General features: G+C 34.7%; 3 protein-coding genes across 3 annotated transcripts; 1 reads left to right on the forward strand and 2 right to left on the reverse strand.

The window, feature by feature from the left end:
- Window positions 1–502: 502 nt before the first annotated feature.
- LOC106779173 (cytochrome b561 and DOMON domain-containing protein At5g47530-like) lies at window positions 503–1,133 on the reverse strand. The gene is made up of 2 exons (XM_022776474.1): window positions 1,122–1,133; window positions 503–1,048 (listed from the first exon to the last, which is right to left on the reverse strand). The coding sequence occupies exons 1-2, from the start codon at window positions 1,131–1,133 to the stop codon at window positions 503–505; spliced, it is 558 nt and encodes a 185-aa protein (XP_022632195.1).
- Window positions 1,134–4,384: 3,251 nt separating this feature from the next.
- LOC106779178 lies at window positions 4,385–6,452 on the reverse strand. Its single transcript, XM_014667240.2, has 2 exons — window positions 5,690–6,452; window positions 4,385–5,528 (listed from the first exon to the last, which is right to left on the reverse strand). The coding sequence occupies exons 1-2, from the start codon at window positions 5,956–5,958 to the stop codon at window positions 5,393–5,395; spliced, it is 405 nt and encodes a 134-aa protein (XP_014522726.1). The 5' UTR covers window positions 5,959–6,452; the 3' UTR covers window positions 4,385–5,392.
- A 2,377-nt stretch (window positions 6,453–8,829) lies between these two features.
- LOC106779174 lies at window positions 8,830–10,035 on the forward strand. The gene has a single exon (XM_014667235.1). The coding sequence runs from the start codon at window positions 8,830–8,832 to the stop codon at window positions 10,033–10,035; it is 1,206 nt and encodes a 401-aa protein (XP_014522721.1).
- The last annotated feature ends 1,736 nt before the right edge of the window (window positions 10,036–11,771 follow it).

The following is an 11,771-nucleotide window of genomic DNA, read 5'->3' on the forward strand; positions in this document are numbered from 1 at the left end:
TCAACCGAGAACATGATTTATTTTTTTATAACCTAAAATGCTTAGTTGAATGAAGTAGAATATTTCTTAAATACACAAAATCATTTTATTAATGTTGCTATAATTGAATGCGTACAACTTTATGCTTTATAAAGAGATCCTTATCAATCTATCAACAGATAACCATATTCATATAAAAAAAATAAAAAAAATAAAAACATGTGATATGTTTATTTTGTAATTACTACTATGTAGCATTTAGTGAAACTCAAAAAAAAAAGTTAGATATATTATTACAAAGGATAAGAAATGGTAATTAAAAAAATAAAATAGTAAAAAAGTGATTTAATTCTTATCATAATTCTTAGAGAATCCAATACAAGAATAAAACCCTAAAACCGTGGAAAATGACTAGATTTAATAACTTGAAAAATTCATTAATGAAAGAAATAATATTTTACAGTATAATGAAGTTTTAAGAAAAAAAAAAAAGACATGAAAAGTAAACAATGATATATATAGTCTATGTTTGTTGTTGACCAATGGTAACGTGGTTTTGAGAGTTCTTGGTTCTCTTCTTCTTGCAAACCCAAACCCATGTTATGACCTCCAAAATGACAGCAATAGCAGCCAGTGATATGATTATGCCCAAATACTTCTTCTTCCACCCATTGTGATCATTCAAAATGTCAAAACCTTTTAACACATTCACTATGGCCAAGACAATAGTTGCGTAACCAACTATGTAATGAAAAATTTCCCAAAATATTCTGTACTTATGAGTTTTCTTGGGCCTAAAAAACATAGCAACAAAAACTTGTGCAGATGCAAGACACACTAAAGTGATTCCAATGCATCGATGAGGAGCATGATGAACCCCATAGTGAATTCCAATATACAGACCAGTTACAAACCCAGCAATGGCGATGAAGAAGGCTAGTGATTGGCATGCTTTATGCAAGCGAAACCAAGTCTCTCCCAAACCATCAAACACCTTCAAGTAACGACCCATCATCACTCCAATAGGCATCATTATTCCCCAACTCACAGCATTCAAAATTCCGTGAACCTGCATAATTCATAAGCTCAGAATACACTTCAACTTAAAATGGATAAATATGAAAATAAAAATTATTTCTTACGTTTCTCAACATGGTTCGTGACTTCATATCTTTAGTGGCTTTAGAAACCTTGCCAGATATGAAGTCAATGGTTCCATAGGATTGAAGATTAGAGGGTGAGAAAGAGTGAGATCTGAGGGTGCCATCATCAGAAACCACACCCTCTTGCCATGCATGGTTCACCACAGTCTTGTTGGATGGAAGTTGAAAACTTGCAAAGATGATGACGCGACCATTTGTGTATGAAGCAGAAAAGCTATAAACTGAAAAACTGAGATTACCCTCTTGTAGCATTGTCGCATAACTGTTTATTGGAGATGTGTATGCTCTGATCTTGCCATTTGATTTATGAACTGCGATGAATGATTGCGAACCCAACATGCCCTTTGAGGTAGGATTGATGGCCCATGCAACCCAAGTTGAATTCTTTGCGTTGGCCTTGTTAAATGCAACATTAACTACACCTGACGTAGGGTGATAATTCCAATGTAACGAGGATTCAAGAACAGGAAGATCCTCACAAGCTTCATAGTTGATGTTCTTTGGAAATCTGTATGAGTTGCATGATTGTGAGATGTTAGAGACAATGATAACTACTTAAAATGTCAACAAGAAAAAGATAGTGTTTTGAATAATGGTGAATTTAAATTCATAATTTGAAAAAGATAATGTAGTTATACATTTTAAAAACATACGTTTCAACCAAATATAGGAAAAAAATAACAGTAACAAAAAAGGAAAAAAGAAAATTTTGATTCACATAATAATAAATGATGATTTTTTTCAAACCCAATATAAATTACAACAATGTGAAGTGGTAAGGACAATAATGACAACTATAATTGTCAAGAAAACTATTATCTTTTGAATGGAAGTCATTCATAAGAATTATTCTCAAAACCATTAATATATCTATTGAATTAGACGGAATTGCAATACAACATAAAATACTTTAATTTAACTAAATTAAAATAATTTTACAATTAAGTGATAATCACATATCACGTATATATACATTAATATACATACATAAAAAACAATTAATATAAGCATATAAACGATAATACAAGATTCAACAAATGACAAACATATGAAATACCTATATTAGGAATGTCATATCAAATGCTAATAGCTAATCTAATAATAAACTTAGATCGATAATGAGTCTAAGATTTAAAGATTATACTTTTCACCCTAAACATATGCATCACTAAAAGAAAAATGGTTATTGCCATGATAAAATATATTATTTAAAAACCTGTATAAGTTGCATGACTGTGAAGTGGTAGGAACAGCAATGACAACAAGCAATGTGAACAAGAAGATTGTGTTTGCAGTAAAAGCCATAAGGAGAAGAGCTTAGAACTGAGAGAAAAACAATTAACTTCAAATTTTGCAAAGATATTTGAGGGTGAATAAACAATGGTTACACATGTATTTATAGGTTTATAAGATTGATAAATAAAGATATATTAAATTATCTAACCATTCAAAATATCTTTTCTAAAGATTTTCTTTTAATCTTTTTATCTTAAAAGTTGAAATTAATTTTATTTATTTTCTAGATTTAGTAAATATAATATTTGAAATTCATAAAAATAATTTTATAGGTTTGTAAGTTTGATAATTATCATTTAAGATATCTTTTTGAAAGAACATTTATCTTGAGATATATTTTTTTATTTATATTTAAAAAAAGTTAAGATCTAAAACTCAATAAAATATTTTTACTAAAATATGTTTTAGTTTGTATTTAATTAAACTTTATAAAAAATATATTTTTAGAAAGATTAGTTTGTTTTTAATTAAATTTATACAAAAGTCGAAGCGAATATAATCTTCTTCAAATAAAATAAATTATATGTCAACTAGAAATTAGAGAATTAAGGAAAAAGTTGACATATATATCTTAAATAAAATCTTTATGTTTGAAAACATAAGATTTAAAACTCAAAAAATAATTTTGAACAATATCTTATTCTTAAAACTTATCAGGATTAAACAAGATCTTAAATAAAAAATAACTTAAAAGTGGAAATATTGAGGAGAGAAGATTTTGTTGTATACAATACATCCATATATATATATATATATATATATATATATATATATATATATATATATATATATATATATATATAATGAACTTTAAAAAAAATCCTTAAATTTATATATTTCGATTAAATTTTTAATTATCTGGAAGAGTGAATATATGAGCGCAGATTTACTTCATTCACTATTATATTCTATTAAGATATTTCAGATTATCAATTTAAAATTTCTATTGACTATAGTTTAGTTAATGTATTGATCTATTTTATTCATGATTTGTAGTAATAGGAGAATTAAAGAAGGTTTTCTTTTTTAAAGTCCATTTACTTCTTTTTATGGATGACTCTCTGCATTTTTTTTTCTTAATTATATTATTTTTATTTAAGATCTCTCTATCAAATTTGAGAACAAGATCTTCTCCATAATTGAAAATTTAAAATTAAATTAAATTCAAAATGATATTTTTATTGGAAAAATATTTTTTTAGTAAGGATATTATTTTTTTTATGGGTTTTAAAACCTACTTCTTCAATCATAAAGATAATAAAATAAAGGGTTAAATATGTTTTTAGTCCCTATATTCTGGGGCGATTTTGGTTTTAGTCCATTTTCAAATTAAAGTACAATTTAGTCCTTCAACTCTAGAAAACTCTGGTAAAAAGGACTAAAACCAGAATTTTCTAAAGTTGAAGAACTAAATTATACCGGATTAAAACCAAAATCACCCAAAAATACAGGACTAAAAACATATTTAACCCTAAAATAAAAATATGAAAAATATTTTAAAATAAGAAGTATACTGTCTTAACTCTGATTTTATGATATGGTTAACAATGTCATTATTTTATCTGTATTTGATGAAAATATATTTTGGATAAAAAATACGTTATTTGGATTTTTTAGTTTGAAAAGAATATATTTTCAATCTTTTAAAAGATAAAAATTATTTTATAAGATATTTTAAATTGTTATATATTCTTGTTATTAACATTTTTAGTTGTGTCAATACCCAATTTCGTCTGGATAGTTAAAAAATATTTAGAGTTAATAAAAAATAATAAAATTAAAAAAAAAAAGACAAAGATAATGTTCATATAAATTTTCAAATGTTATTTCATTTTTATTTTCTTTCTTCTTTCGGTTTACTTTATTGTATTTTGCTTTCATATTTTATTTATTTTGTTGTTTCCTTTTAATTCGTTTTTATATTTTAAGTTCAAAAAAAAGGATATTTTTATATAATTATTTCCACTGTACTGCTGACAAAAAAAATGAAAAATGAAAAAGTAAAATCACAAAGGTCAACTTTGCTATTCTTCTCGTTTTTGCACGATGTCTCCTTTTGGGTGCAAATATTTTGCTCGGCCATGGACGCAATAGAGACAGACCTACACTATCTTTGGCTTACTACCAAAAGCGGAAAGATCGTCTCTGTCCATGAGAACATGAGAGCAGAGAAGGTGGCTGGGTTGCAGGGAGCAACCATTGGACAGACACGCCTTTGACTTTGAAGAAATCTCATAGCAGAAAAAGGGACGAAACAGAGAACTTGGAAGCAACTTCCTCGATTCACAGATAAAAAGAAAAAACCTCCAACACCCAACCAGGGTGGCTCCAACAGCGTGAATCATCCACCTCCAATACCCATTATCACAGTCGTATTCACCATCTCAGAGGCCATAATCACCATCACAGCCACAGAGTATTGAGGACTCACCTTTGACACAGATCATCATGGCTTAGGAGAGAGACCTCACGGAGATAAGAGGGAACCAATTGCCTTCATTTTGGTTGCCATCCTTGAACCTCCCATTCAACCTTCTTACGTCGGCAAGACCATTGGAAAGCAAAGGAAAATTCCAGTCAAGAAGACAGAGGGAACTAGAACCCAAAAGGAAGAGTTCTTTTGAAGCTGCGAAGGTAAGTTTCCTTGTTTAAGCTCTTGGTTTTGCCTTATGTGAATGCATGCCCTCTGTTATGAGTCTAGATATGAATGAATGATGTTGGGTATGAATGAATAATGTTGTCTGGATATGCATGAGGGATGTTTGATCAGTACATAGTCGTTTGCTTCTTCTGTGACTTCATCTGTTAATCAAAATACACCCAACGTGACTTCAATGTCCATTTCCTTCCACCCAGAAAACACATAACAAAATGCAAACAGAAGCAAAAACTGATACATTTTCGTATCAGCTCTTATGCAAAAGACAAAAAGAATAGAAGTGGTTTTTGCGCATCTAGCAATCGACAGTTTCCCCTCCATCTAGGCAGCAGTATGCGCTGTAGCTACCCTCAATCGGAAACCATCTTTCCCCTGTACCAAACAGAACCAACAAATCAAATCTACTTAAGCTCCTCTGATTCCTCCTTTCCCTGTCAACGTCGGAACAAATCCAGGAGACAAATCAAGTTTTATTTAAGGAAGAAAACAACATCTTGAAGTTAAAAACATGAAAAAACCGTGAGATTCCAACTTCAATGTAGAATGAGTGTGTGATAAAACAAAGTGTAATGTGAGAATAGGGGGAATTCACGAGGTGATGGTCGTGGCTGTGCGGCTGGAGTCCGCATTGGCTTCCGAAGACACGGTGGTTGCTCGCGGTGGTGGTCCGACGAAGGGTTGTTGTGACGGCGGCTCGCGACGGCGGAGGATCTCGGTGGTGGTCAGTTGAAGGAGAGAAATACGACACTCCCCTGTTCTCGCGTGAGGAAAGGAAAAGAGGGATTTTGCGTCACGGCTGGCGGCAGCTCCGGCAACGTTTGGCCGCCGACGACGCCTTGGTCGGAGCGGGAAGGCCGACATGGTGGCTGGTCCGAGGAGCCAGCGGCACGCGCAGGGGATGCAGACCTGGTTTGCTTGCTCGGAGAAGAGACCCTGGGTCTCTTGGCTTTGAGTGAAAGTATTGAAATGAGATGCAGGAAGCACAACCCCTAAGGAACTCTAGGTTAGAAAGCAGAAAGAGGGCCCTGGGCCAGCGTCAGGCAACACAAGGAAAAAAACTCCTTTCTAATTCGCACCCCATTTTCTCACGTTCACACCCCCAACTTTCATTCACATGCTGCTGCGTTTTTGTTGGGCCTTAAGCCCATTAACACTTCTGAAAACTCTAACAAAGAGTTTTAGCACCCTTGTTTCTTATCCTGGCACCCCCCCCCCTTTCCTCTTTCTTTTCCTTTTCTTAGCTGGGCCTCGAGCCCATAGGCAACCATGGTTCTGTTTACTCTATGCAGTCACACTTTTTAGGTTTTTACCCCTCCATTAACATTTTGGACCCTTTTAAATTTTGAATTGCTTTTATGCTTTCCATTTGTCCATTCTGTTTCTTATCTTTTTATTATGTCATTTTATCTTATCTTATTTTTTTATCTTGTTTATGTTATTTTATTTTGTTTTATTTTATTATTATTATTTTTTTTTTATCTTTACTTTTCTTTTTCTTTTTTTTCTTTTCTCTTTCTCTTTTCTGTTTTAAAAATCTACCTACATTATTTAATATATAAATATTTTAAAATATATTTTAAAAGGTTTAAGCACGTGTGTGATCGCACGCATTGTCCTCGCGCTAAGACCTTTCCTTCTTTCAAAAAATACAAAAAATATTTTAAAAGGTTTAAGCACACGTGCGACCATTCGCGTCAGCCTTGTGTTAAAACCTTTTCCTCCTTCTTTCAAAAAATACAAAAATATTTTAAAAGGTTTAAGCACACGTGCGACCATTCGCGTCAGCCTTGTGTTAAAACCTTTTCCTCCTTCTTTCGAAAAATACAAAAATATTTTAAAAGGGTTTAAGCACATGTGCGACCATTCGCGTCAGCCTTGTGTTAAAACCTTTTCGCCCTTCTTTCAAAAAATAACAAAATATTTTAAAACGGTTTAAGCACGCGTGCGACCATTCGCGTCAGCCTTGTGTTAAAACCCTTTTCCTCCTTCTTTCAAAAATAACAAAAATATTTTAAAAGGTTTAAGCACACGTGCGACCAGTCGCGTCAGCCTTGTGTTAAAACCTTTTCCTCCTTCTTTCAAAAAATGCAAAAATATTTTAAGAGGTTTAAGCACACGTGCGACCATCCGCGTCAGCCTTGTGTCGAAAACCTTTTTCTTCTTCTTTCAAAAAAAATCAACAAAAAATATAAAACATCATGTTTTCAAACAATCACCCAAACGATTTAAAGAACTACGTAACCCTGATTTCTTAGTCTGACTGAGAATACGTAGGAGCAAGGTCAATCCTTGTCGGGCCCAAAAAACCAAAAAAATATTTTTGTTTCTTTATATTGTTGTCTTTGGGATAGCTAAACATTTTGCAAACCACATCTTATTTCGCGTATTTAATTAAAGGTACTGCCTTCGGGTAGGCGTTGTGGGGGTGCTAACACCTTCCCTACACATAACCGAATCCCGAACCCCATCTTCGGTTTTCGTGGACCGTGCCATATCATTTTATGGTTTTTCCATAGTTTTCCAGAATAAACTATGGTGACGACTCAAAAACTCTTTTCCAAAACTCGTTTTCCTTTTTGGATCGTCGTCCCGTCGCGATTTTTTCCGGTTGCGACAGATGGCGACTCCACTGGGGACTAGCTAGAGAGTTAAGCCATTTAATTAGATGCGCGAATTCGATGTGGTTTTTCTTTATGTTTTTCTTCCCATTTTCTTTATCTATGTTTGATATTTGAAATAATTGTATGTGAATTGTTTGATTGTGCTTAGTGAACCCTACGGTAGAATACATGTTATATCTGCCTGGGAATCTTCTGGTTGTTTTGCAGGTGAGGGTTTGGGTATGCATTGCATTCTCCCTCCACACACACACACATTATGCATAATTATTGAGTGAGGCCCTATACCCGGGTCTGAGTGTAGCTTAGAAATAGAGAGGTTGTGTAGCGGTGCCACTTGGGATATTCTTCCTGTTTGGCTATCGTGAGAACTCCAGCTAGAGTCTGTTCTCTTCACTTGTGTCTCCTCATCTAGTTGATTACTCGACTGTTGTGGAGATGCTTTGAAGGGGGCCATAGTTCTAGTGACCTTTGATCCTTAGGCTCAGGGAACTATCCTCGTGAGATTGCATATACTTGACCCTAAATCTAAAATGTTGAACCTTCACTAGGGCACAAAGGGAGATGTGTGCAGTCTTATAACCCTCATTTTTGCTTAATAAAATCAAGCACCTTGTACATGTTACCATTTTTTTTGTTTTTTCCTTTCTTTCTTCCTCTTTCTCATGCGCTTTATGGTCTTGTCATTGGTTCTAGTCAGGAAATTATAAATTTGTGACTAAACCTTCGAGATAAAATGGAAATTAACATGAGTTCTGAAGTCAAGTGGGGTTCAAGTTCAGGCATTTTGAAGGGAAGGATAGACATCGAAGCAGAGGAAAGTAACAAGGTTGGTTTGAGAGAACTGGTGGAGAAAATGAATACTACCCAAAAGGATGCATTCAGGCGGGAGTATGGGAATTTGTTGAGCCTGATAGAGGTGGAAGTTCAAACATCAGCAATTACCACCTTAGACCAGTACTATGACTCACCACTGAGATGTTTCACTTTTCAGGATTTCCAATTAGTGCCAACAGTGGAAGAATTCAAACAAATATTAGGTATACCTCTTGAGGGAAGAACTCCATACAACTACCTGGGGNAGTATATCCCTGTGTTGTAGCTAGCAAGAATCATGAAATTACACCCTATGCAGTTGGAAGGTGAGTTCACAGTCAAGGGCGAAGCGAGAGGCCTTCCTCAGGGATACCTAGAGCAATACTTGCATCGTTTGGCGGAAAAGGAAAAGTGGGAAACATTTATGGATGTATTGGCTCTTATCCTCTATGGTGTCATGCTTTTTCCTAACATCGAGAACTTCGTCGACAGCGCTGCCATAAATGCATTTGTGGGATACAAAGATCGCTCTGAGAATCCAGTCACCGCTGTCCTAGCCGAAGTTTATGGGACCCTTAGTCAATGTTACGAGCTAAAGGGGGGGAAACTTTTGTGTTGTCTGCTAGTGTTGTATGTATGGTTCGTCTCTCGGGTGAAGGAAAGCACATTGAATGCCACATGTCCCGTGGATGAGCTACTGCAGTGTAAACCAAATACGAAAGGGGCAAATGAATGGGCCCAGCTCTGTGCAAGTCTAAATGTGGAGCAAATTAGATGGAATGTCCCTTGGCAGCAAAGATCGCAAATCATATATTATTGCGGGAGGTACCCTAATGTTCCCCTCATGGGTATCAGGTGTTGCATTAACTACAATCCTGTGTTAGCACAAAGGCAATTCGGGTATCCTTTGAGAGGAGCACCTACACCTGCATCTCTTGCTACATTGCAGATATATTATAAAGAAGGAACCTTTGCTGAAACGCTTCATCAAATTAGAAATGCTTGGGGCAGCGTTGTTCGTGCAGAAAGGAACCCAAGACCATGGACTGTTGATGAGGGAATTCCTTNTGACTTTTGGATTGCAGAGAGGGTTAGGATAGTGAAGTTACCTTTCAAGTTAGTTTCTCCTAACCTGGATTATGAGAAACAGTTTCATAAGGCTGAAGGTGAGGCGGTGCAACTGTTAAAGGCCGAATTAGAGCAGATGAAACTAGAAAATATCAAGTTGGCCAGTAATCTTCAGAATTTGCAGCATGACTATGCTAATCTCAAGCAGGATAGTGTGGAAAACTATGAAGCATGTGAAGAGTTGTTATTAAAACAAAGGAGAGAACTGGTGGCAGCCAAAACTGAGCTAGCCTTGAAAGATTGGGAATATGAAATAGCTGAGATATCAGAGCGTGTTATGAAGCAAATGTGTGATGAGTTCAAGAGGGACAAGGAANTTTCTCTCAAGACGTTTGTGCACATGCTGCTTGAAAACCTCCACCCTTCACTTTTCTAAAATAAAGGATTTCCCCTCAACAAACATCATCGCTGCCCTCAATAACAAAGTAAACCTTTTCACTGGGGCAGATTGGCTTGGCCAAAATTTTTTCTCGTTTGCGCTAGTAGGGTGATCCCCGAATCCGTTGAGACAAAACAAAAAAATATAAGGCAAAAAAACATATACAAAATAAAAAAAAAAACTTTCAAAAAGAGAATAAGTCCACTAGATTGAAAACCCGAAAGGGTAGTCTAGAAAGGAAAAAGCAAGAAAAGAAGAACAAAAAAAAACGACTCATGTTGAGGTCATTCAGTCGCAAAATTAATCTTTTGAAAATAAGGCAATCAGAGTTCAAAATGATGTGTGGCCTTCTTGTTTTTACCTAAAAGCAAAAATATATCCATTGTCACCCCATTTGAGCTAAAAATAAATTCTTTTTCAAAATCATCCCCAAGCAAGGGTTGTCATCAACTAGGAGTCAACTCATGTCGCAAATAAGAGCACTCAATTGTCAAATGAAGAGAATTCATCAAGAAGAGAAAAAAAAAAGAGAAAGAAAAAACAAACAGACAAACAAAAAGAACAAAAAATCACAAAGTGATGATGAGCAAAGAGAATGAAAATCAAAGTTCGAGAAAAAGCGAAAGTGCTCAAAAGTCATATAGTTGATGCAATGCCTAGATGACAACCCTTGTTTCCAAAATATATAACCAAAGAACATTCATTTGGGCCTTTATACCCTTTTCTTCTAATACCTTTTAGCCCTTGGCCACGTTACAAGCTTAATAAAGTCCACGCAGATTGAATAACGATTGCTCGAATTTTCATAAAGCTTAACTTTGCGATAAGGGGAAATGATTTTCAATGTGTCGTAAAAAAAAAAGAAGAGAAAAAAAGAAGAAGAAAAAAGTAATGTCTCGGGAAGAGGGGATCACCCTGGCATCTAATCAGAAGCATGCAAAAGAAAAATCAAACTAATTTGGGGCCATCCTTTTAGCTGATCCTTTTCATGTCCAATACCTCTTCCAAATGGAACCCCTTGCCAAAGAAAAACTGGGGCAACTTTGTGAACCTCACACGATTTTTTTCATCAACCCATACCACGATAAAAAAGAAAAAAAAAAGAAAACTGGGGCAGCTTTATAAGTCTCACAAAATTTCATCAATCCATAATCCCATGACTGGGACAACTTTGCAAGTCTCACTTGATTTTGTGTCACTCTAATTTTCATGGATCCAAACCCCAGCTCATTTTCCTAAACACAAAACCGGGGCAAAGTTTTTGATATACTGTGTTTCATCTTGACACTCACATATTACGTCTCCTTTGAGGATTGAAGTACCCATGTGTTGGTCCCAGTCTTCCAAACTATTCCAAATGACTCTCATTCTCTTCAATATCATCCTTTTGCCAATAAATTCAAGCATGTGTGCACTGATGTCAAGAAAGAAGAGGTCAAACATATAATCATATCTAGCATTAGACCTCAGATGTATGACGTTACTCAGATTTCAAAAAATCTTGAAAATAAAGACCAGTTTGATGATTACAAGTAAGATGACTGACTCAAGCAAAAGGAAATGCAAAATAAAGCAAATGTTTTTCATCAATTCATCAAAAAAAAAATCTTTCGGATCGAAACCCTCTTCATTCATATGAATGGTGGTCGAGTCCTTCTTCAAAAATGAAAAATGACATTCAAATGTTCTTTTTCAAGTGATTTTGTTTCTTGCCGGTCATGTTTTTCTCTCAT

The sequence above is a fragment of the Vigna radiata genome, unplaced genomic scaffold, assembly GCF_000741045.1.
Source record: "Vigna radiata var. radiata cultivar VC1973A unplaced genomic scaffold, Vradiata_ver6 scaffold_352, whole genome shotgun sequence".
NCBI lineage: Eukaryota > Viridiplantae > Streptophyta > Magnoliopsida > Fabales > Fabaceae > Vigna > Vigna radiata.

Bases quoted from the DNA above. Each gene is read 5' to 3' on its own strand.
- LOC106779178 (XM_014667240.2), bottom strand. From the start codon at position 5,958: ATGTCGGCCTTCCCGCTCCGACCAAGGCGTCGTCGGCGGCCAAACGTT. The intron at 5,529-5,689 runs GTGAATTCCCCC...CGACGTTGACAG, and splicing joins ACAGCCACGACCATCACCTC to GGAAAGGAGGAATCAGAGGA.